The sequence below is a fragment of the Rosa rugosa genome, chromosome 7, assembly GCF_958449725.1.
Source record: "Rosa rugosa chromosome 7, drRosRugo1.1, whole genome shotgun sequence".
In the NCBI taxonomy this organism is placed as follows: domain Eukaryota; kingdom Viridiplantae; phylum Streptophyta; class Magnoliopsida; order Rosales; family Rosaceae; genus Rosa; species Rosa rugosa.
In genome coordinates, this window is record NC_084826.1 from 34,131,701 (window position 1) to 34,157,924 (window position 26,224).

The window sequence follows — 26,224 nt, forward strand, 5'->3', positions numbered from 1 at the left end:
TCTGTAAAAAATAATTTTACACAGACATTTCTTCACTTTATTGGGGATATATCCTAAAATTCTTCTATTTATCGGAGATATATCATAAATATTGTAGATCAGCAAGAGACTTTCAACCACCTAGAGTATCTTTTTGTTTTTATAAACCTATTATAACTTGTGGTGTATAGGTTGAAGACAAAATTTATATATATAAAAAAAAAGATGGAAAAAAAATTTTAAATGAAAAAAAAAACAGAAAAAAAAAACGAAAAAAAGAAAAAAAATTCCTTTTTTTTTATAGTTTTTTTTTGTCTAGAAATGACCATTTTAGCCCTCAAAAGTCAGACTTAACAGTCCAAATTGGACGGAATAGTAGAAATTGGACACGGCTTATTGAAATTGGAAAGCTTGGGGGGTAAACTGATTAAATTGAAAGGACAGGGACTAACATGAAATTACCCCCAAACCTTAGGGGGGTAAACTGAATTTAATCCAATATCATTCCATCGAAAATCCCATTTTTGAAAATTTTTCAGAAATCTCAAAATCGACGAATAAAAAATATATTTAATTCTAGAAATCACATTAAAAAAACAATTCGCCAAAAGTCATCATTTCAATTCGCATTTCCAAAACCAAAACATAAGTTTAATAAATAATATGATAATTAAATAAATCGTGAATTCAGAAATTTAAGTGCATGCATCATTTGAAGTCAAAGTCCACTCACAGTACGACTTAGGCGGTCACACGTAAGGATTTCCTCATCCAGCAGTGGCTCGGTACGTTGTCCTGTACACAACAATACATCTTAAATAATCGAACAAAAGGCTCGAAATAAATTCACAATAAATAAATCGAAAACTAGATATCTTCGACCCTCTGAAACCTAAAAGTTTCAAAAGTCCTCGAAATCAAACCACACTTCACCAACAATCTGTCATTGATCCTAACATTCTATGATGAAAATAAAGGAATCCCAACAGTTGGATTTCCAAACATCAACACCCGAAACTCTGAAACTTCGAAAATTCCCAATCGATACCCTACATTCCCATATTTACACCAAAATCATATCTACAAGTTCTACACACTAACAACATCACTACAAGTCAAATTAGAAGGCTAGAATCGGCCCTTCGCGCCCCTTCGCGCCACCGTCTCCGACCCCAAATTGGGCGACACTGCTTATGCCAAAATCTTCACCTCAACCAACCCAACAACTTTTAGAACTACAACAAAGTCCTGAAATACCTTGAATGGCCGGAAATTACCTCAGAAGTTCGAAAAGAAAATCTGGAATTTCAAATCTTCAATTCGGCCTCCATGCTTCGATTCGGTTCAAGCCATTTGGAGGGATTGCTAGACGTTGGAAGAGCTTCAAAACCCAACAAGAATCGCCGCTGGAGATGGCCAGAAATATGATGTCAAGCCCCAAATTTTGAATAAAGAAAATTCAAATCCGAAACGCGAGAACAAACACAAAAAAACACACATAGAAAACTTTTCATTTAAACTGAGCTCACAATGTCAATACCGACTCGTTCTTTAAAGTCACATATTACATTACAGATAGTTTACAAATCAAACTGAATGACAATTCAATAAGTAAACACACCCACCACAACTCACTACCCAACGGAAGACTTAAAACTAAGAGCACCCTTTCACGTCCACGCCATCGAACGTACACCTCAGCTTTGATAATGATCACTCGATATTCAAACCTGCACAATAAACCCTACACCATAGAATAGTGCACCGGGATTGAACAAAACAAACCCGGTAAGCCTTTCAGCCCGTATGAGTAAACTCAATTAAAGTGACTCACGTCACGCATGCTTATAATTTCTCAACTCGTGAGATGAATCAAAGCAACAACATTTAATTCCACAAAATACATGCTTTCACCATCTTAGCTTAACAAAAACAATATGCAATTATCACAACAAAACGTCAAGTTCAAATTAATCAATAACATGCTCAACAATTTCAACCCAACTAAAAACCCACATGCTCTGTCTCTCAATTCATTTTACGTCCCCACAATCTATTAGATCACTATTCCTTTGCCTCAACGGCACAACCAGGAAATCATACTCATTTCCCTCTACATAACGCGGTTGCCAAAATCATGTCATCCCACCTCATTTATCAATCACTACAGATCACAACCCACAACTGTATCCACAATAAGAATTTAGCAAATTTAATAATCCCTACATAGAAACTTAGTTCAGGAGATCACATGAAAAAAAACAAAAGAAATCATATAAATCCCTGCATAGAGTTTAGTTCAGGAATTTACATTAAAACAAACAATACAAAAAGCAATAATCCCTGCATATAACTTAGTTCAGGAGATTACAATAAAGCAAATAATACAAAAGGCAGTAATCCCTACATATAACTTAGTTTAGGAGATTACTTAAAATTCAATAATTAGAAGGAAAAGGAAAATCAATGAAGAAGTCCAACATCTCACACTAAAGTCAATGATCACCCATCAACTCCAAACTAAAGTCGATAGTCGATGTAAATCATCTCACAACAATCCACTGCATCGTAACCTGCCCCCTTGACCAATGTACAAGCATCCGATAACTGAACCGTAACCTGCCCCCTTGTCCAAGGTGCAAGCATCCGATGACTTACACCCTAACCGTATCGTAACCTGCCCCCTTGACCAAGGTACAAGCATCCGATAACTGTATCGTAACCTGCCCCCTTAACCAAAGTGCAAGCATCCGATGACTTAACAACAGGTTACCACTGTAACCATCGGACTTCAGACCACCTGGCCCTCAGAACAAAACCCCCCCTAACAGGTTACCACTGTAACCGTCGGACCTCGGACCACTTGGCCCTCAGAACAAAACCTTTTAAGGAAATCCCACACGACTCACAATGTCACATCACATTTTCAATTCACTCTTTCAACAATATAATCATCAAACATATACATATCACAACGCCACACCATCCATATATATATTCCACGTAAATATATATATACGTAGTCATTCACGCAGGAATGACCACTAATACCAACTATAGTTTTATAAATTATACTTCTCGAAAATCATTTTATATCAAAACATTGTTTTAACCTACCCATGAACCGTTGTCGATCAAGTTCATATATTTTAAAACAAATAATTTGTTTCGAAAATGATTTTTCATGCTAACAATTAAATATACTAAATTAAAACATAACTACTTTATCAACCGAAACACCGTGAGATTTACTCACCTCTAACTCCAGCTGCCTCTTCACACAAATACCAAGACAAGCACAAAATCATCCAAACTCCGCTCACACAATTCCGTCAATCACCTAATCACATCAAGGTCACACTCAATACAACACAAAGCACACAATTCACAACACACAATTATACGACGATCCAACAGTCGGATCCTCATCCGAGACCACCCAACGTCATCGGAACACTTATACGATCAATATAACAAAACTACAAGTCAATTGGACAGCCGAATCCTCACGGATCAAAAACCGATCGAACCGAAAACCCTAAAACTTGGAAAATTCATAACATGCTCATACGATTTCCAAAAATTTCAAACTATATATCGAAATGCTCGTATCGACAAGTAGATCGTACTGAGGAGCAAAAACTGCCCCAGAGGTGGCCGGAGGCCGCCGGAAACAACCACCACAGTGGCTGCACCGCCACCAAACCAAAGTCAAAATTTGACAAAACTTCCAACATCAAAGTTCTTCATCTCAACTCCAATTGAAACATTCATAACTAGCACAAAGTCAGAATCAAAGCCATTTCGCTGGAATTTACCTCGCAAGTTCAGAAATTCAAAGAACCCTAGATTCTCAATCTTCCAAATTCGAGCTCCACATGTTAAATCGTTGCAAGCTGATTGGAGGGAAGCATCTACGTCCTCTGGGCTAGAAAAGCCCTCAAAGAACTCGAGCTATAGTGGCCGGAGATGGGAGAACCAAGGCCGGCGATTTGAGGCGATTTGCAGCTCTACCGAGCAACTTCTCGGCCTTGTAGCGTCGTGCACAAGTCTACCCACACCGTGAAACTTCATGGAGACGAATTTGGACTGAGGCGAAGAAATAGGGACAAAAATCACGGCCTACGGTGCCCGGACGGCGGAGAACCAAGCCGCCGAAGTTGGTTGGGCGGAACTGAGGTCGGGGGAGAAAGTTTCCCTTTTTGGAAATTTTCGGGTTTTCTGAAATTTTTTGCGATTTTTGCTATTTAACCAAAATGGAAACTTTTTCCAATGACCATAACTTCTTCATATGAACTCCGATTTTCGCGATCCACTTGTCCACGAACTTGTATCGACGCGCTCTACAACTTTCGTGAAGGAAGTTCTCACAGAATCTTAACGTATAAAAAGTCAAACTTCGTAACCCCCTAAAACGTGCACTTCGAATAATTATTCGTCCGAAAATAATTCCACTCCACCCTCGAACCACGAAATCGTACAAACGAACACTTTATTAATCCCAAGAAACATTTAGGAATTAATAACAAATTTCCGAGGTCTTACATATGAGTTCCAACCTGGTACCCAAAAAGACATCGTCGCTGCGTTCTGCACCCTGCTAGGCCTTCTACACCTTAAATTGAGCCACCAAACCACCCAAATCGGTAGAGGAAAGAGAGACGGTTCGAATGGGATTGGTTGCGTGCAAATTTTTCGCTGACGGCAGAAAACCAATTCAGGTCGGGTTGGCTATTCAGGTCGGCATAGAGAGAAAATCTCGAGGTAAGTTACCAAAGTAATTTCCCCTTTTATAGAAACTTTCCCGAAATAGTAACTTCCACATTTTTGACCATAACATCGTCATACAAACTCCGATTTGAGGGTGTCACGTGTCCATGAAGTCGGTTTAAAGCCGTCTACAACTTTCGTGAAGGAAGTTTCCTAAAAAACTGAGCCTAAGAAAATTGAACTTTTGGGGCCCTAAAAGTATAGAAATGAAGCTAAAAGTGAATTGAATTATTGTTTACCGTCCAAATGACCTGTAAACGGCTAAATTATGGTACGGGACATAACAAATATTCGTAATATCAAATTGTTCATGACGACGGGTATGTAGATCGAGCTTGAGGAGGAAATCGTCAACGACCATCATAGCCACAATTCTGTGAGTGGACATTTGATTTTAGAATATATTATGCATGCAGTACTACTTTTGAGTATTTATTTATTATGAAATTTAATTATAATTTAAATTATTGAGATATTTTGATCTTATTGTTTATTGAGATATTGAGTTTTATGAGCATCGATTTATCATTACTGATTTTTATGATGATATTGAGTATGGACGATTTATCATGATTTGATGAGCTATGTTTTCGATGATGTGATGATGATTTACAAAGCTGGAAAATTTGATATTGTTTTCCTTTCTGAAAGTCATTGACTTGATACACATTTACGCAAGCGTACGTATCATTGTCAAGATAGGGAAATATTATGCCCAAAGTTATCGTACCACGGGGATTAGTGGCTATCCCACAATCCTTGGGTGGTCGGAACTAAAGTCACTAAGCAAACAAAAGCAAGAGAAAAAGAAAACAAATAAAAATGCTATTCTAAGGCACCAAGCCTTAGCAATGCTCGGCTTTGGTTTTCACCAAAGCCTAATCAAAACTAAGAGCCTAGTGATGGCTATTTACAATGATATAGAAATTGTCATTCAAAATTGTGATTTTAATTTTCTAAAAGACTAAGTCAAAAACTAAATTAACAACAACAATCAAAAACAAAGAAAAAAAATAAAATAGAGATAGATAGATTTGGGTACTAGGGATCACTCTATAGCAATTTCAATGCAACGAACACATTCCAAGCAAACAAACATATTTTCATGAGAACCAAATCCCGTACTTAATGCCGGTCAAGGCCACTAAGCCGAATTTCCTTAAGGGTATTCACATTTTCGGTTAGGACAAATATGAACTCTCTAACTCATGAGTTAGTACGACCAGGGCTACCAAAACATGAGCTAAAGGCGTAGAGCTCTAGAAATTAGGGATTTATGCATGCAATAGTTACAACCTAAAATGTAATGATTACGTAGTTCTCTACATAATGCCGGTTAAGGCCACTAAGTCAATTTCTCTTATATGGTATCCACTCTTCCGGTCAAGGCAAGAATGAACTCTCTAACCCTAATCATTATGCCACCACTACAAAAACATGATTTAAGGATATTGAAACCGTGTCCTTAAATACATACGAGGACTCTTTTTTAAAGAGTCCTCTATCCGGGAGTCATTGTAAGTCCGAAACAAGGACACCGGAAATGTGTCCTCTTATCTATACGAGGACACAGTTTATGTGTCCTAATAGCTTTGGACGAGGTGTCCTTATATCTATAAGAGGACACCTAAACTGTGTCCTCTTTTCGATACTAGGACACACAAACTGTGTCCTAAAAGCTCCAGAAATAGTGTCCTTAAATCCTTCAGAGGACACAAAAAAAAAATACTCATGTGTCCTTAAAACTAAAACAGGACACTTAATAAAGATAATAGAGGACGTTAAAAAAGTGTCCTTAAAACTTGTAAAGAATCCAAAAAAAAAAAAAAAAAGAAATCTTCCTCCAATTACCAGTGAATAAATACTACCTAAAACAGCTACAATATCATTCAGAGAGCATGGAAGGTTCAAATAAATAAAAATTGAAGAAACTAGATCTAGCTGCAACATACAGCAAACTTGGAAACAAGTACTAGAGCTGGCACAAGGAAGCATATTACACAAAGCCTATAGGTATAGAACTTGCAGTAAAAGGAAAAATAAAGAGATTCAAACCTTTCATCATCAGATTCATTTGAGATGCTTGCAAAGATGTACATCAACACTTTCATGACCTCACAGAAAGTAAATTAGCAAACATCATTTGGTAGTGTTAAATTCCTAACCGTTTTGGTCTAAAAACACAAACTGGGCACATTCAAAAATGGAAACCCACAACCAAAAACAGAAACAAAAAGCATAGTGTCACCCACCTTCATCGTTCAGTGACGAAGCAAGAGGAAAACGCAGAAACAGTGACAACCCAAACCACAGAACAACATCCTCATTCTTCCTCCATTTCAAAACCACCCTCTCCTCCATCAACGTTGAATATAACCTACAATGAGCACTGTGAACTGTAAAGATACAACAAAAAGCAGATCGTTATTATATTCTTACCTACACATTCCTATCCTATCATGAGGAAGCCAGCCTCAATCTAGGAGCACTTCTTTAGACCAAAACGAAAAAAAATCTAAGAGCATGAGTTTGCACACAATAGATAGCTTCTATTCCTTGGCATAAAAAGATGACTCCTATTCAATTTCTTGATGAGACTTCGTGTAGCTCCATTCGTCTATCAAGTGAAATAGATGTGGCTTAGCGTAATGATGAAACAGTGGGAAATAGATATATGCAAAAAGCATAGACATTATTGAAAACCAATATTTACAAGCAGATGCAGATACACATGCACACCTACTCCCGATGTGAGTGTGTCACAAGTTCACTAACCTCAGATAAAGCTCTTGCAGATACTGTAAGGTAGAAAATACAGGGTGCTCTGGTAACGAAGCTGCATTACCACTTCGATCTAGAATCTGAAGCATAGGGGTTGCTTGGAATCCATCTAATGGTATCTACAAGTCAATAAGTAGATTTCTTAGCTACAAGTCAATAAGTATATACGTTTAATTACATCCTTGAGTTTGCCTTTTCTCTATAGCTAACTTTGCAGAATGCAGTAGCATCCATGCACATTGCTAGAAAGAAAACAGAAATAATCTTATCAAGATATGGATCACTAACAACATTAGAAGCAATTGGCGGTAAGGAGTATACAATTGAAAAAAGGAACTCAAGACTCATTAGTTTTCCAGCTCACCTAGTCAATCAGACTCAACAACAGACCATCAAATACTACATCCTGTACAGATGCACGAGTTGAAGTCCTTGAAATGCATTCAGAAACAGGAAGGTTCCAAACTGATAAACCCCGACCACTACCACAAGCCTATAAAAGAAAATGAGATTAATCAGGTCACAGCACGGACCAACTTGAAGAGAAAAATAATTTGAAGACCAACCAGCTTGAAGAAAAATGAGAGTAATCACTTGCAGTAGTAAAATATATGCTTACCAACCAGCTTTCACTTGCATCAAGACCAACCAGCAATGCAATTTGATAATAAATGCATTGTTATCAAATTGCAAGATTTTACCTTAACAGAAAAGTACGCCCAAACATTTGGCTTGCTTTTAAAACTCAGCTCCTGCATATAGTAAACTCAGTATAGGTCCCTCAAAGCATTATGGGAAAGAAAGAAATTAAGGTGAAACTGACAAGTCATGATAACAAACCTGAACTTTCCCACTAGCAGGTTTAAAGCCATCATCTGGATCCTCACTTGTTACACGCACAGCAACACAATGACCTTTTGACCTTTTAGATTCTGCCTTGTCAAAGTCAAATGGAGTGGCAACCACTGACGTCTTTCTCCAAGCATCATATCCACTACCATGTTCCATTCCATAGAACCGCCTTATCTCTAATCAAATGAATAAATGAAAAAGAAAACTTGACAAAATTAACAGTTTGGCTCAAATATATAAATATATATTTGAAAAAAAGAAATCTAGAAATTAAGATGATACCAGGAATTTGCCAAAGAGGAATGCCCATCCCAACTGCAACTTGGGCTGATAGCAGATTTATTTCTGCTATCCACTTAGTGACCGGGTGCTCCACCTACATTGAATTACATCTACACATTTAGCACTCTGAAAATTAAATGTCTTGAAAAAAAAGATGCAAGAATAGAAGCTAACTCAGTTTGCCCATGCATAGGCAGTAGTAGAAGCTATATGAAATTCTTGCGATCCTACTGATCATATGATTTCAATCCTTTTCTAAGAGGTTGCATTATGACTGATGGCTTAGTTAGCACATAAAAAGCATAGTTTCTTTCTATGTTACTTGAAGCACACATAACACATTTGTCAATGTATTATTCATTGACCAAAACAAATTAAAACGGTGTTTAACAAGAACCATAAGCTAAAATGAGACTGCAGCCAAAGTTAAGGCTTAAATCAAAATAATATACCTGCAACCGAGGGTTCAACTCTAAGAAATAGTACTCGCCAGTGTCCATACTGTACAGATACTCAACAGTAGCTGCTCCAACATAGTTAACACTTTTAGCCAGCCTTCAAGCTGCCTGCTCCAACTTTCTAATTGTCTCTGGTGGAGCTACAGTTATCGGACCCTCCTCAATAATCTATAGAACATAAAACAAGAAAAGTTATTCTTCATCAGAAAACTACTCCAATAGACAAAACAGTGCACTAATAAAACAAGAAAAAGAGAACTTTAGTTGGAAAAAAAAAACCTTAATAGACTAAATAAGTGACTAGTGAAACATATCATATCAAGTTTACTATGTCACAGCACTACATAGTAAATGCTTACGCAACTTGAATGAAAGAGTGGCTGGCAACCAGGTGGCTTTTGAATAACTTACTTACGTTGAGGATTTACCAGGTCAAGTACTGGCTTCACTTGGTCTCCTGTACAAAGAAGAAGAAACAAACAACTTAAGTGAGATAAAGTACCAAAAAGGATCAATTTCAAAATCATATACAGAAGCAACATATCAAATTCAAGCAAGAATGCAAAATAATATAAATTCGCAAAATGTGGTAACCCCTATATTACCTTGCAAATTAATAGGCATGTCGGACTGTATGGAATCCTTCCACCTCCATCCTCGAATTCGACCATCATCCCCACAGCAACATGTAACAATCCCACAAATCAACTACCTCAACCACATCAAATTTAAGAAATGCTGAAACGTAAATCACAATAGTACCAGCCTTGAAAATGAAAGTTTCAAGTTAAACTTCACTGTATTTCAAATAGTGTAACATTTTAAACTGTCACTAGGCCAAAAAAGTGAACAGACAACGGACCAAATTCGTTGTGTGATTTGGACGATCTCCGTTGTGTATCGGAGCGTTGTGTGATGAAAAATGGCACAACGGTGGAAACCCGTTGTGTGAATCACAAACAGTCAACACTTATTTGGTTAAAACTGTTGTGCCTTCTCTCGGCAGATGGCAGCCACAGTTGCCGCGCAGTCATGCTGCACATGTCATTGGCATCATTCACACAACGAAAGTTGTTTCCGAGCCGTTGTATGAAAGGCGAATCAGACAACAGAATTTTTATTTTCTCTGTTGTATGAGTTATCCTCACACTTCACTTTTGGAAATTTTATTGTTGTGTGTTAGTTTTAGTCTAGTTATTACAGTTGTGTGATTGTAAATCAAACAACGTATGTTTGTTAGAACCGTTGCATGTTATATAATGATTCATTGTGTGAACATCCAAATTGTTACTTCAGACAACATTATTAACATTAGAAATTTTGTTGTATGATAATCGTCTTTTCTGGATTTTGTGCATTGATAATAATGCTCCATTTTACCTAATGAACAGTGACTAATTGTGTGAAGTTTACTATATTAGTGCTTGAAATCATTATCCAATGAATAATGATTAATATTTACGCCAAAAGCAATGTGATACATCAATAAAATTCCAATATATCCACCAAATATTGAATCCAAGTAACATGTCATTGCTATAAAGTTTCCTAGCTAGGTGAATTTACATGATGAAAGAAAATATATTTTGCTTCATTGCTTGGTATTCCATGCTTGATCACTTAGTGACTCTTTAGGCAACATTTCACTAGATATTCCCAAACCTGCAAACAGAATAATAAGCAAAATTCAAGGTTATGAAGAAATGATTCAAACTAATTAAAGCTAAAATAGAAGAAAACATTGCAAGGTAACATTACCAAGCCTTGTACACTAAGAGAAGCAGAGCTATAATATATGTGTAAGCATAACAAACAAATAATACAATTTGATCAAACAAACAAATAAGCATATATAACATGAAATCAGCAGATGTAAACAACCCACTTACTCTATCATAGCTAAAAGTTTCAATTGATCAAACAAACAAACACGCATAACATGAAATCAGCAATAAACAACCTGATATTTTGACAGATCACAACTCTCAATAGCATGTGGCCTTAATTCCAGGCTAGTCAGTTTTGAGAGAGAGACCTGCAAATCAAAATCATCAGCCAAAATCACCCCAAAGATAAATTTAAGAGTTCACAAACAATCAAATCACTTACTCCTACAGCTAACAATGTTTAGCAAACAACATAGTACCCATCCAAAAGCGAAATGGACATTATTTACAGTCAACTGTGTTATTACAATCTCATTATGGAAGGCTGCATTTAGAATGTCTATGTAATTTCTAAGTCCCAAAAACAAAACATGCTAATAAATATACAACTTTCTTGGGAAAGGTTTTCTGCTCTAAAATTTTCTTAAGGTAAACATGTCTCCAGGAGGAAGGCACCTTTTTGCACTCAAGAAGATCCTTTACAGAAAAGTTACAAAGAAAGCCATAATAAGATGATAATTGTATGGACTACTAAATTTAACAAAAAAAAAACAATATATGCTGATGAATAACAGAAAGAAAAGAGTCTTCTTTATTGTGTCAATAAAATCTTTGAAGTTTCAATATCTTTTCATATGCATATGCAAGTCACTGTCATTGAAATTTAAACTGCTACACAAATTTACCTCCTTCTAATGATAAATAGAAGCAGCAAACTTATTATTAAGGCTAATAGGTTTCAGAATGCATACCACATCAACAGGAGAGCCAATAGAAACTGCAAAAAAACCAGCACCCAGACCAGCTAGGAGATGAGTGAAAATATTGTCAGTGAACCCTGGAATTTTCAAAACTGTCTGCATAAGTATGCAGAATTAGGATTCATTAGGATTATCATCCTACATGTAGAAATTAGCAATAACTGGCGATCTATAATAATAGTTGAACTTTAGAGATTGAAAGCAATTACCTCCTTCACTTAATCATAAATGGCTAGCTCAGCAGCATTTATAATTGCACTTCATCCTACATTTGGTCCCACCCCAGTCCATAGAGCTCCTAAACCTTCCTAATTTTTGACAAACATAAATAAACAAGTAAGATGATAAGGAGACAATATACAAAGAAAGAAGGGGCAAAGAAGCACATTCTTCTACTCTAAGAAAACTAACATGCCTCACTATAGTGAAATAGGCATCTTTACTCCAGAGTAATGCCTAGGAACTCCAGTGGGCTGGGCAATTTTCATTCAGCTTGGAGTCGAACCTTTACAAGGTCTATTGGATTAGCCACTACGATAGCTAGAGCACCTGTTGATGTAAAAGTTTGTCATGAATTTAGGAAGTTAAATTTTCCAGTTTTCAATTCAGAAGGCAAGGAATATATACACAGTAATTTCGACACCTTTACAATTGCCAAAAACTTGCATAGAATTAAGATAACACTCGGCCTTTCAAACAAAAAAAAAAAAAAAAAAGATAACACTCGGATGCAATTAAGGTTAGCGGGATATCGGTTGTACTAACCAGTTAATAGTGCAGCAAGCACTTTATGGTATATAGGAATATATATTAAACAAAGTAAATTATATATTCCACTAATCCCAAAGACTCAAAAGTTAGCAAGTGCTTCTTAGAAACACCTAATTCTACCTCTTACACACATAACAAGAGATGAAATAAAAGATGGGAGCTATGGGCTGGGCAACTCTGCATCAAAATCTCAACATAAAAAACAAAACCAGTTCATTTATTCACCAATCTTAAACAGCTTAGTATTACAAAATCAAATAATTACAACAGTTCTACCAAATTCAATTTGGCTACAATTTCAAGACTCATAAGCTTCTTTTCTGACGCCCAATATACTAAAGGAACATTTAAAAACAGAGATTTCAAGAAGCCACCAAACAAACAGATTAATGCAATTGTATAATTCCACTGTACTTTTCTATCCAATTCCAACAAAACAGGTCATGATTTTAAACCAAATAACCACAATTTTTCTACCAAATCCAATTTGGGTTCAATATCAAGATTCACAAACGTCTTTCCCTTCCTCTCTCCAACAAATTCTTTATATTCCTTATTAACAATTACTAATCTAACATTTAACAAACAGAGATCTCAAGAAACCACCAAAAAGAAAAAGACTCATACAATAAAAACCCTAATTCAAGAAAAGGGAAATGAAAAGGTTAGAGAATCAAGAACATACTGGGGCTCTCAAACATGAAGAAATATAAACCTCCATAGAGTAGAACCGATCACAGCAGGAGAGAAGCCTCCATAGAGGCATAGATCCTCGCAGTCCCTGTAACAGAAAGAAATATGAAGCAGTAAATCATCAAAAACCCAGGAGGTGAAGCACGGATTTAACTTTACCTCCAATATATCAAGCAAACCCAGGAGGGGATGCATAGCGGCAACGGTGGCGAATCAGGCGGTGGCGTTTTCCCACTGCCACTGCGGCGATGCTAATAACCATTTAAATCACTTTCTTTAAAACCAGAGAATAACCTACAGATTTAAAGATTCGAAAATAAACAGATTGAAAAGAGAGGTTACCAGTGAGGCCAAGAGAGAACTTGATGATTGAAAAGAGAGGTTCCGCCACTAGGAGCTCTACCCATACCCAGCATCGTTAGCAATGGAGGAGAGAGAAATCCCAGATCTGTTTTCTCTCTCCTCGAATTCATTCTCATCTACGTGCTTTCTCTCTCCTCCGTTGTGTTGTAGAGGTGAAGAAGGTGAGACAGGAAGTGAGAAATGATGATTGTTATAGGGAAGAAGACAAGTTGTTGGTGTCGTGCCGGAGAAGACGAGCGAGAAAGAGAGAATGACCTAATTGGGTTTCGAAATTGAAGACCCGGATTCCCAATCCAAGATTTCCCCTTAGTATTGGGTGATTCAAAGAGACCGATTTCAGTATTGGGTGATTCAAAGAGACTGATTTTAGTATTGGGTGAGTGATGGTTGTTTGGCTCGAATGAAATTCTGAAGAGGGAGAGTTTGGGTGCTGGCACGAAGAAAAGGGAGAGTTTTTATCGGAGTGTTGAAACAGCCTTAAGTGGGGGTGAGAGAATCTCATAATAGAGAAGGTAGCTAGATAGCCCTAATTAATTTGTCAAAGGCGCGCATTTGGTTCTTTTATTTTGTGTCCGTGACTCAGACAACACATAAATCAAGTTATGTTGTCTGATTATCTACATATTAAAATTGAGCTGAGGGAGCAAAGAGGGAAAATTCCCGCTTATGTGCAATCAAAGTATCATTTTTGGCGCTAGGTATAGGCGTTTTTCATTCAGACAACACAAATAAGTAATTATGTTGTAGGAGTACATATATGTAACCTACATTTCAATCAAAATTTGTTCGCTTTGGGGGAAATGAATGTCATTCTGGGATACATCTAAACCTTCCCAATATATCTTCCTCATTTGGACAACACAAAGTAAAAAACTGTTGTATGACATTTTGCAAGCTACACTCATACAACAGATACAAATAGACTGTTGTACTATAGAGGAGGGAAGTTTGAGCAGAAATAGGAGGGAAATGTGCCTCTTATTTTTTTTCCATTCACACAACAGACCTTTCTTATAAGTATTGTGCAATGAGTTTCTAACTAAGAACTTTTGAATTTTAACAGCCTTATACGACGAAAGTTTCTTAAATGTGTTGTATGATTCACTTTCCTTCATCACACAACAAAAAAAAAAAAATTCGTTGTGTAAAAAGTGTTGTATATTGACGTTATTGGCCTAGTGTGTATTTCCTTTCTCTACTGCAACCATAAAAGCATTGTACAGTTTTGTGGGGGAATCTGAACTACAAAGTAGTTCTCAGATTGGTTCACTTTAATCATATCAATAAGTGTATCAAGTTTAAACTAATCAAGTCAACAAAATTATTGGAAGGAATGAAAGATACCTGAGGAAAACTAATCAAGGGTCTCCCAAAATGACATGTCCATGAAAACAGCAATACTATATGATGCAGCCTCTGTATGAAAACAATCTCACTAGTCACTACTAATAGTGCAACCAATAACAAATAGTAGAAAATAAATGGAAAAACATCTACATTTTAAGACGATGCAAGAAGTAAAGAAATTACCTGCAATAAGAAAATCCACAAGATAGTCACAAGTGTACCCAAACCAAAATCCTGCAACCAAAAAATAAAAAATTCAATCCTGCAACATGGAAATCAGTTACATGCTACTATAGACAAAAATTAAATATATACCTCAATAGACAACACAAAATAAAACTAGGACCAGTCCCCCTATACCATGCTACTATACTTAGTTTGATTTATGTACCGCTCGCCCAGTCCTTTACCCCTAGAGATTCCACGCCTCTCCACAGTACCTACCACAGAATATCTCAATGCCCCTAGTCCCAGAGCCTCAATAACTCTTTCAACAACCAGGACTTTATCAGGTTTTGGCATGTTGGCAGACAGTCTACAGTTTCAAGGTGACCACCAACAAGATGTAATCTCTATCAGAGTGAAGCAAAGAAAATTACTAATTGACACAAAACTTACATGCATGATTATTGATTCAGAGTTTAATATTAACATATGATGACTACCTATCATATCTAATGGGTGGGGTGTAGCTAGGAAAGTACCCAACCAAATAGAATCATGTATGAAGATAAGTAAAAATGCCAGTGCAATAGCATCATGATCATTTTCTTTTGCATTCAACAAATCCTTAGCTTTTGAATAATGAGGAAATAATTGCCGGTGACATAAGAGACTAACATGTAGTATCAGTGTCCACCTCACCAACATATAGAAGAAGTCTGATAAAGGATGGCTGAAAAACACCCAATAAAGAGACAAATATTTTTTATGATGAACCTAGGGCAGTAAGGGTTTGTCAATAAGAAAAATTTGATGGTACATTATGGTGAAACTATTTTTTTTTTTCAAACAATGATGGAGAAATTTTTAAAGATGTAAATCACCTACCTGCACCTTGCACTAAATCGGAGATTCTCCTCCACAGTCAAGTTTCCATGCACAATATCGTCTTGAGGCACAAAGCCAATGATTCTCTTGTAGGCAGTCATTGGTTCAGCTTTTCCATTTATTAGAATTGAACCTGTCACAGTGCATCCAGTTACTTTTCCTGATAATGCAGAAAGAAATGTTTGTTTTCCCAGCTCCTGAAGGACCCATGATTGCTGAAACTCGACCAGGAAAAAGTTTTCCAGTAACACTCCTCAAAAGATTTTTGTCTTTTCCTTTCAGAGTGAGAGTTAAATCTTTAAAATCTACTTCAAGCTACTATACTTAGTTTGATTTATGTACTGCTCGTGTGATAGAATGCAGTTAAACTTAAAGAAAGATATAAGCATGAATATAGGAACTGTGGGACGAGAGTTTCTATATCAAAGGAGCCTTTGCTAGTAAATTTAGAAGCAACAAAATTTCTATTAGAGGCTAAACTGTAACACAAAAAAGGGAATGTTGACCCCTTGGATATCTCATTCATCAACATCGATCAGCCCCTGGAAGGGTAAAGCCTGCCCTGGTCAAAATATTTCCTTCATCCCGCATCTAACTAAAAAAAAAGGGGTCACATACCCAAGTTTCAACAAGCACATGCAACATTGCAAGTTTATAGAAGGAAAAGATTGTCAAGACCAGAAGACATTACATACCATATTCACCAAATTGGCGACAGAGGTGGAGGGGGACATGTTGCTACTGCTGCTTCGATCAAGTGCTTCCACACGCCGCTCGGACGAGCCCGACACGAGAAACCCAGCTGTTGAATTTGAAGCATCAAGTTGAATTGGATTCGACAAGAGACGAGACTGAATTGAGATACCCAAAGCGAATAATCCCTGAATCCAGGTCAACCCAGTGGCCACCAAGTTCTTCGAAACTCAATTTGGTGGGTGACATTGAGATAGGTAAGAAATGGAAAGAGGGGCTGTGGGAGAAAACGAGTGTTTGAGAGAGAATAATCATGAACCAAAGCATACAGATCTGGCCAGAAGAAAAGGTGAGAGATAGATCGAGAAGGAGAGAGAATCACCCATGGTGAGTGAATTTGTTTTCCTCAGAGCTAAAGAATCTGAGCTCAAATTTTGTCTGCTTCATTCGATGAGGAAGAGATGCAGATGAGAGAGAGAGAGTAAGAGAGCGGTCAACTAAAATGTGTGCAGGAAAACAATTCTCAATTTTTAACTTTTGGCGAAAAAAAGGGCGGGGCTGCTCCTGTTTTCTTTAGCTCGTCCTCTGAAGGATATTAGGACATCTCAATAAAAATGTGTCCTTATAGGGTGTCCTAATAGCCCATATTTGTAGTAGTGTGCCTTGCTAGGGCCACAACATCTAGGATTAAAGGCGAAGGGCACAAGAAAATAGAAACTTAGGCAATCATTAATTCTCGATTAAGCAACTACTTGACACACCACACTACTTACATGAAGCTAGTGAACAAAAGAACCACCAATTGTATCACACAACACAAATGTCAAAACATAACAAAGAGAGTGGTCAATTCCCTAAAATTTATGCATCAAGAATCAATTGACATAGTAATTAGAGTGCACCCATATGAAAATATATTATTTATCACTTGAAAAATATGTTCATTACATCAAAATTGAGCTAGAGTAAGAAACCCTAGCCCCCAAAAGTAACTACTCACAACCCATATTCATGAACATCAAAATTACAAAATTCAAATAGCAAAGAGTAGAGAAGTGTAGGAGAAAATAAGGATAGTCACAAATAGCTATGAAGCTAGCATGACTAGCCTTGAATTACAACCTCACAAAATACCCAAATCTTGAATCTTGTAGAAATTGAGTCCCTTGGTGGATCCTTGAAGCTTTGTATGAGTAGTCCTTCAATTCTCAAAACAAAATATAAAAAAAAGAGGAAAAAATGGAGGAAGAAGATGGGAGAAGAGAGCAGCCCAAAGGGCTGCCTCTGTTTTGGCGGTGCGGCGTTGTAGCTCTAGGGTTCTCCTCCCCCTCAGTAAAGAAGGAGAAGGTATATATATTGGTGGGTGTGTCCGTGTGTGACTGGTCTCTGCTGCGAGAAATAGAGAATTAGGGATAGGATAATTGGGCTGGCAGCACGTGGGAGAAGAGAATGGGATAATGTGGGTGATGTGGCAGCAAATGAGTGGCCAAAGAAAGAAATAAAATATAAATTCAAATTCAAATAGAAAGAGCACGTGCAGGTGGTAGCTCAACAAGATTAATTAAGAGTTAATTATATATAAGTGCATCTTTGAATGTTTTTTTAGCCATAAGGACACCAACTAATTTTTTCCCTTATAAGGCCACTAGATTAAAAATGGTGTTATATTTTGGATATAAAAACAAACATATTTACATAAATGCCACTAGACTAAAAAGTCAACAACCATTCTCTCTCTCCGCTCCGGCGAGGTCTTCGGTCGACCTCTGGCGGGTCTCCGGCCGACCTCTGGCGGGTCTCCGGCAAACTCCGGCGACCACAAAAGCTACTGTCACTAACACCAAAAGCTACTGTGGCTAGCAACAAAAGCTACTCTGATGAGATTTCTGGCGACCTCCGGCGAGGTCACAAAAGCTACTATCACTAGCAATTAAAGCTACTGTCACTAGCAACAAAAGCTATACTGGTGAGATTTCTGATGAGGTCAGAAAAGCTACTATCACCAGCAACAAAAGTTATTGTCACAAACAAAAACTACGCTGGTGAGATTTTCAACGAGGTCAGAAAAGCTACTGTCACTAGCAACAAAAACTACTGTTACCACAAAAAAAGCTACTGTCACAAGGAACAAAAACTAATCTTGTGAGATTTCCGGCAACCTCCGGTGAGATCACAAAAAGCTACTATTACCAGTAATAAAAGCTACTATAACCAACAAAAGCTACACTCCTCAAAACCAAAATCTACTATCCTCACCAACAAAAGCTACTGTTACAAATACCAAAAGCTACTGTCATCAACACCAGAAAACTACTCTCACCAATAACAAAAACTACTCTCACAATCACCAAAAGATACTCTCATAAATGTCAAAAGCTATAACCAAGCAGAACAAAATCTAATGACACAAATCTACCAACAGAGAACGCTAATCACTACATGTCCATAAATCAACCACAAAATCTAGTGACAAAAGCCAACAATGCATCAAATCAGGCATAGGGAACAAACGAGTTTCTACCTTTTCCAAAAACAGTAACAATACAAAATTAAAACCACAAATCTATACCAAAATCAAAAACTCAGCAAAATGAATGGCATTGAGGACAACTCGTCACCGGAAAGAAGCTGAACGAAATCGAATCAGGGACCGGTGCCGGAATCTCATTTTCAGATGCGAAGGACGGCGGCGTCAGCCACAATTCTCCCAGCTACACGCTCAATTTCGAGGACGACACCACATGCGTCGATGACATCCTCCTCCGGTTGCAGCTGTCGGGTCTTCGCCTCCTGGAGTTTGACCCCTCCGGAGAAGTCGACCACGAGCTGGCGTATTCTGAACGACTTTCTAGTGGAAAATGAGGACAACCGGAGCTGGAGGTCACCGACGAGGAACAAAGCTGGAGGTCACCGAAGGCAAACAATCTGAAGGAGAAGCGTCACCGATCGATGAGTCGACGGATCTCCCGAGCTCAGATCTGCTTCGAATCGGGGTCGAGATCAGAGAAAACGTGGGAGAAAGAGGAGGAGGTGGTGAAACGATGCCGTCTCATTTCGCTCCGATCCGTAACAAAGCTTCTCTCCGCCGAGATCGTTTGGCCAGCGATGAGCAATCTTCAGTTGCCGCCAAGGGAGAGCTTCTCACGTCGGAGATGTTCTTCGTCGGCGACGCCATGGATGACAGCCACGGAGAGAGTGAAGGTTGAATCGCCGGCGAGAGAGAGAAAAGAGAGAACGATGGGTTTGTTTTTTTTTTTTTGAAGAGAAAGGATTGAATAGGATCTCAGGTGGTTTTGACGTCTTGTTAAATGGAAGGGTAAATTTGTCAGAGACAAAATAATTTGAAGGTGAAAGTGGCCTTAAGAAGACAAAAAGAGTTGTGTGGCCTTATGGCTAATTAGAGTTTCAAAATGACACTTGTATGTAATTTTCTAATTAATTAATCAAGTTTGATTAATTAAACAAACCGATGATTAATTGATACTATCTTCTTCTTTTTATTTTTTATTTTTTTCTTTCCTTCTCATTTTTTGTTCTTTTCTTTGTCGTGGCTGACCACAGTTGACTGCTTTGACATTTTTCGTCCTTTTGTCGAAATACTCCGATTTGCATAATTTCCCACCTTTTATCTCGATTTCCGCAATTCCGCTTATTTCCTACATAATAAATAAAAATGGATTAATTACATCATAATTGACTTAAGGATTAGCTTATTTCTAGTGCTTTAGATACAATTACATGCATAGAAATGCGTGTAATCAGTCATTATTATTTCATTGAGCTATTTGAATTTCTAACTGTTGAGATTTGCTTTTGGACATATGATGGTTTGAGTTTATCATTATGAGAGGTAATGAGTTTGATTTCATATTATTTCATTCGAGGAGGTAAATATGAAAGATGATGGTTATGTTAGCACATGCATGCATTACTTAGTCGACAGTACCCTCCAGAGTATATATTTCAGTCGGCAATACCTTCCGATGCGTTATCTGATTGACGATGCCCTCCAGATGGCATGAGATGGTTAGTCGGTAGTACCGTCTAGCCATCGCCTCCTCATATTCTTGTCAGCAGTACCCTCTGATGTGTCACCTGGTCAGCAGTACCCTCCAAGTGCCATGAGATGACTAGTCAGCAATTCCCTCGTCATCGCTTATTTTATCATGAGGATATTTTGAATGAGATTTTTCAGATCTAAGCATAATTTGAGATATTTCATTATGTGCGTTTTTAAAATGATTTTGAGATGAGATTGCAGTATGATTCGAGATACCAGTATTAGAGAGCTTATTTCATGTTTTTGAAATGACAGTTGTAGGAGACGATTGATTTGAAAGTGTTTTATTGAATTTACATTGCTTGCTAGGTTTTTAAGAGATTAAATTGGGGGAAAGCATTTTATTTTAAGGGGAATGATGGAAAATGTCACATTAGAGTGTGAAATGATAAAAAGGTCACATAGTTTCCCACTTGATAAAATGGTCCATCATGAATTGTCAGTAATATTAATTTAATCTATATCTATACTATTATTAAGAGAAGAGGCTTTGTTAGCCAAAATTGAAAAATTGTACCAAAATAACCCTGAAATATTAATAAACTTTCATACTCATGAAACATATAGGGATAATATAGTCAAATTACAAGAAAAACAGGAAAAAAAAAAAAAAAAAAAAAAAAAAGGAAAATAGATAAATACATGGGAGAATTACCAACCCCATGAATAACTATCCACTAAATCCATTTTCTCTACAGATAACTACCCACAATCTGCAAATAACTTTTTTTTTTTTACAACGAAAGTTTTTCTTACACATGCAGAGCATGTGATTATAGACTAGTTAATAATGAAGTAATGTTAAAAAAGGTCAGTTTTTAATTTTTTTGATTCGGATTCTGCCCTTTAAGCTAATACACGTTTGGAGAAGCTTTGTGAGAGAATCTTCATATCTAATTCCTCCTGATCTTTCCTCTCTTTCCTCTGTGTTAATCTCATTGCATTATCTTATTCACTTTCCTCAAGTTGAACCAGATGTTGGAGATAAAATTCCTCATAGAAAAAAAATCACTGTCTTTTTCACTCTCACTCTCTCGAGATCTCAAACAATTTTGATCGGTTTCTTCCGCCATGATCCGCTGAAACACGTCGCCGTCGGCGAGAATGGAAGGAATCTAACGTCTCCGGCGACGATGCCTTCGCTCGCCTCTACTCTGCCGTCGAGTTCAACATTGAAGCTGCTCTTCAGGTTCAGTCTCTTTCTCAGTTTCTTTCTGATTCAAACTGTGTGTTTCAAAGCGATGAAATCTCTTTGAGAGTTCAGAATTTCGAATCTCTTTGAAATTGACTAGAATTTTAGTTATGATTTGGTCCTATTTTTCAAATTGAGACTGAATTTTGAGTAATTTTGATTTGCAGAAAGTGGAGCTTGCTTCAAAAGAGAAAAGTAGGGCATTTGCAATTGCTCTGAATGCCGTGATTTGCCGGACCAAGGCTCGATTGCTTAAAGAGGTTTCCAAGTTGCAGAGATTGGCTGTAAAGAAGGTTGACCTCCACTGTTTAAATCAATTCTATTATCGTGCTTCTTAGTAATTGTGCATTTTCATAAAACTGTTTGAGAAATTGATGTTTAGTGTGCTACATTCTAAAACTGAAAATTGAAAGATGATTGTACTCGGATACGATGTTTTAGTACTCGATAGTAAATTGAAGTGGAAGAACATGTGTAGTTGAGTTGTCAGTTTTGCCTGTTTAGTATAGAATTTCTGATTTCTTAGGGTTTGTGCAGTGAGGTTTATAAATGCTACTATTTGCTCACAGGTTAAAGGGCTTTCATCTAAAGAGTTTGCTGCTCGTAATGAGTTGGTTGTAAGGCTTGTTTACAGAAAAAGACATAACTGGAAGAAACCACAGTTTTGCTTGGGAAAAAAAAAATAGCCTATGTAGAATTGAATTGATTGACAACAGGTCAATCAGTTTCCCCTCTTAAAAATGATGCCTGTTGGAAACAATCTTGTAAATTGAAATGTAAAGGCCGTCTTCAATGGATTTTTGTGTCATTCTTTACTTCCCATTCAGTTTTGAGCATTTCTATGTGCTGAGATTAAGGTTGGTATAGTTTAGTTGGAATGAAGTTGGAAGCAAGCAGATTTTTGAACTTGTGTGTTTGGTCTCTGAGGTTTTTGTTTTGTTGGGTTTTGCGATTGTTCTTGAATTTTGTTCTGGTGAAGTTGTGTGTGTTTATTTGTTGCTACTTTTGGTTGCTGAGAAAAATGTGGGAAAGTGGGAAATGGTTTTGGGGTTTGGATTTGTTTGAGAATTAATTAGGTGGGTTTGAATGAGCTTATCAGCTTGTTCTAGATAACTGGGTGGAATTCAAATTCAAGTAGTTGGCTCTGCTACTGGTCTTGATGGTGTTAGAAACTAAAGTAGTTTGATTGATATGAATATGAATGTCTACTATAGTACTATTATATGGGATGTCATATATGTTATATGAGAGAGGCAATGGTTAAGTTGAGGAATTTATGGTTGTTCTTTAATAAACACATAATGAAGGTATGAAGAAGCTAGGAAGATGAATGTTTGTTCCTGAATTTGAGTTGATTAAGTTCAATACTTTAAAATGCGCCTGCAAGATTTCATCTTTAGCTCCAGTAGTGAAATTAGTTTCAACAGGCTTTCAAGGTGGCAAGATTTTTTTTTTTTTTTGGGTTTCCAACACCTGTGTGTGTGTGCGCCTTAGCACTTCGTAATTGTGGGTTTGTTGCTGATATAGTGCATTGAAAGTGGATGAACTAAAGACCTTTTTTTTTTTAACTCTTTTTTTTTCACGTTAATTAGCACCAATAAGAGTTTTCATATTTTGGAGTGGGAAATAGTGCTAGGGCATCCAAGTTGAATGATGTCGTTGAAATATGTGGGACTTAAGTCCCATGTACTGCGAAAAAGCTATAGTTGTCAAATGCACTCTGCTTGACCTCAGCAAAGTATCAGCTTCGACACAATCAGCAAAATGGTCTCCGGCGAGTACTTGGTGAGCGGAGGGATGATCTTGCGGAAGAGAGCGACATTCCTCTGTGGCAATTTGAGCCTGGACTCGTCGTGGCCCTGGCAGCCCCCGGTAGTGACAATGCCGAGGTCAGAGACGTACCGGACGCCATTGGAGAGAGAGAGAGAGAGATTTTGGTTCAGATAAGGATTCAGATGGGCTTGGATAACCATAGGGGGAGAGAGAGAGCTGTCGGTGGCAGTTTTTGTAATTAAATTTAACTCTAGTGGTAGGTTGTAAAGAGGTGACCTTAATTATCATGGGAACATTTGTGTGTTCTGATTTATAATAAGACACTTTAAAATGACCTCTTTTATCATGGGAACATTTGTATGTTCTGATTTATATACATATTCCTATTATTGAACCTAATAAGTATTCTTCACTACTATTATTCTCATTTACGTAAAATATACTAGCATGTGCCCACACTTCTTGTGTGTGGGGTTTTTTTTTGGTAAGAACATAGGGTGTTTTTTTTTCTTCTTTGAAATGAAAAATAGGTGATTTTTTTTTTTTAAATGGCTAATGCGGCTCTCCTCAAACCTTGATTAATGAAACTATTAAATACAAGAGGGGGGACATTGAACCTAAACCCCTTATTACAATAAGCATCTACAAACCTTCCTAAAATGAAAACAGAAGACTCTACCAAATAAATGTATTGAACCAGGCACCGACTAGTAAAGAGTGATCTACCGGCTACTCTATTTGCTTTGACATAGCAATGACATAATGGAAAAATAACTCAATTTTTGTAGCTCGATTACAATGTAGCATAATTACCAATTGCACAACTTTCCTACTATGTTGCTGCCGGAGGATAAATCCGGCGACAGTTAGCTTCATCCTAACACTAGGCGGTAGCGACCATTTGACAAAACAAGGAACTCACCGCCTACCTAGAACAAACAAGGAACGTTGAGTGCACACACATGCACATAGCCAGACTAGCCTTACACAACTAATGAAGGGACTTATTACTCGCAAAAATGCGCAGCAAAACTAGATAACAAAAATAAGTAAAAACGAAAAAGAAAAAAATAACCAAGGTTGGGCCCATGAATTGATCCCAAACTCATCAACCAGCCCAAGTAACAAGCAGATCACAGCACACATGCTAGGCCCAGCCCAACTCTAGTACAACCTCCACCGACATCCCACAGCCCCTGTCGCACCACCCCCTCCGCGCTCGGCTCTGTCGCACCACCACCTCAATGCCCCAAGGCAGTTGCTCCACTGCCAGCACAGCAATCCCTTGGTCTCTCCATCGCCAGCGCTGTGTAGCCCGCATTCGCCTTGTCTAGACATCGATCTTTCCGAGATCGAATCTCCAACCCAAAAGAAGACACCCTGCAAACCTTTGTCCCTACCATCGCCAGATCCCAACACCTGACCCAGACCCCAGCCTATGCCCCACGATACCATTCTCAGTCACTAACCCTACCAACAAAAGTCAGGCCAACACCTAACAACGTCTGTGATCTCCTCCACCATCTCCCTCAAATAACAGTAGTCCAAACGAACTCCCACAATTGAGAACACCACCTTTTCCGTCAACAGAGACGGAGACGACAACAGTGTAATACCCCGAAAATTTGTTATTAATTTTTTAGAATTTTCTGGAATTAATAAATTGTTCGTTAGTACAATTTTGTGGTTCGAGGGTAGAGCGAAATTATTTCGGACAATTATTTGCTCGGAAACGCTTCGATTCAAGGGTTGACTTTTTATACGCTATGAATCTGTGAAAACTTCCTTCACGAAAGTCGTAAAGCGAGTTGACACGAGTTTGTGGATATATGGAACGCGAAAATCAGAGTTCGTATGAAGAAGTTATGGCTTTCGGAAAAATTTTCCATTTTGGGATAAAAATAGAAAAATTTGGGAAATTTTTCAGAACCCTAAATTTCCAAAAAAGGAAATTCGATTCTGCCTCCACGCTTCGAATCGGAAAATTGAGATTTTTCAGATTTCTTGATCTTTCGAGGTAATTTCTGGCCAAATAGCGTAGATTCAGACTTTATGCTAGTTCTAAAAGTTGTGGTACATGTTGAGATGAAGATTTTGGCATAGATTTCTCTACCCAATTTGGGGGTCGTCGACGGAGTGTGAACCCCACGCTCAGCCGTTGGCGCGTGGCGGCGCGTCTGACCAAGTTTTTGGGATCTGTTTTCATGGTTGTCACCTACTCGTCGATACGAGCTTGTTGATATATCATGGAGTCATGTCGTAATCATTCGAAGCATGCTAGATTTACTTAATTTTGGTTTTCTCGGTTTGCGATCGGTGAGGATCCGACCGTTGGATCGTCTTATAATTTTAATAAATTGATCTTAGAAGTGTTTCGAAGACCTTGGGAGGTCACGGAGGAAGTTTTGTCTCGATTGACGAAATCTTCAGTTTCGGGTTCAAATGCTAGGTTCGAACCGTAACCGCTTTCGTTTTAATCGTGTAGTGAGTTGAGACCTTATTTTACTTAGGTG

The 26,224-nt window shown here is 37.7% G+C and overlaps 1 protein-coding gene and 1 long non-coding RNA gene across 13 annotated transcripts; both read right to left on the reverse strand.

Annotated features, from left to right (window-relative positions):
* Nucleotides 1-1,615: 1,615 nt before the first annotated feature.
* On the reverse strand, nt 1,616-9,945 carry LOC133721083 (acetyl-CoA carboxylase 1-like). Of its 5 annotated transcripts, XM_062147602.1 has the most exons (10): nt 9,728-9,945; nt 9,538-9,579; nt 9,117-9,290; nt 8,665-8,758; nt 8,371-8,558; nt 8,232-8,282; nt 7,921-8,023; nt 7,525-7,649; nt 7,002-7,126; nt 1,616-1,723 (listed from the first exon to the last, which is right to left on the reverse strand). In XM_062147602.1, the coding sequence occupies exons 3-8, from the start codon at nt 9,162-9,164 to the stop codon at nt 7,591-7,593; spliced, it is 543 nt and encodes a 180-aa protein (XP_062003586.1). In that variant the 5' UTR covers nt 9,165-9,290; nt 9,538-9,579; nt 9,728-9,945; the 3' UTR covers nt 1,616-1,723; nt 7,002-7,126; nt 7,525-7,590. The 5 variants fall into 5 exon arrangements, with proteins under 5 accessions (XP_062003586.1, XP_062003587.1, XP_062003589.1 ...); XM_062147603.1 differs by lacking the exons at nt 1,616-1,723; nt 7,002-7,126 and adding an exon at nt 7,357-7,366 and having other exon boundaries at nt 7,895-8,023; XM_062147605.1 differs by lacking the exons at nt 1,616-1,723; nt 7,002-7,126; nt 8,232-8,282 and adding an exon at nt 7,357-7,366 and having other exon boundaries at nt 7,895-8,023.
* A 598-nt stretch (nt 9,946-10,543) lies between these two features.
* On the reverse strand, nt 10,544-17,283 carry LOC133721084 (uncharacterized). Of its 8 annotated transcripts, XR_009852059.1 has the most exons (11): nt 16,689-17,282; nt 15,994-16,126; nt 15,127-15,177; nt 13,576-15,012; nt 13,393-13,484; nt 13,226-13,321; nt 12,181-12,318; nt 11,979-12,077; nt 11,761-11,865; nt 11,083-11,157; nt 10,598-10,784 (listed from the first exon to the last, which is right to left on the reverse strand). It is a non-coding gene; the product is annotated as an uncharacterized LOC133721084 (long non-coding RNA). The 8 variants fall into 8 exon arrangements; XR_009852061.1 differs by having other exon boundaries at nt 10,544-10,784; nt 13,226-13,527; nt 14,941-15,012; nt 16,689-17,283; XR_009852058.1 differs by having other exon boundaries at nt 13,226-13,484.
* Nucleotides 17,284-26,224: the final 8,941 nt, after the last annotated feature.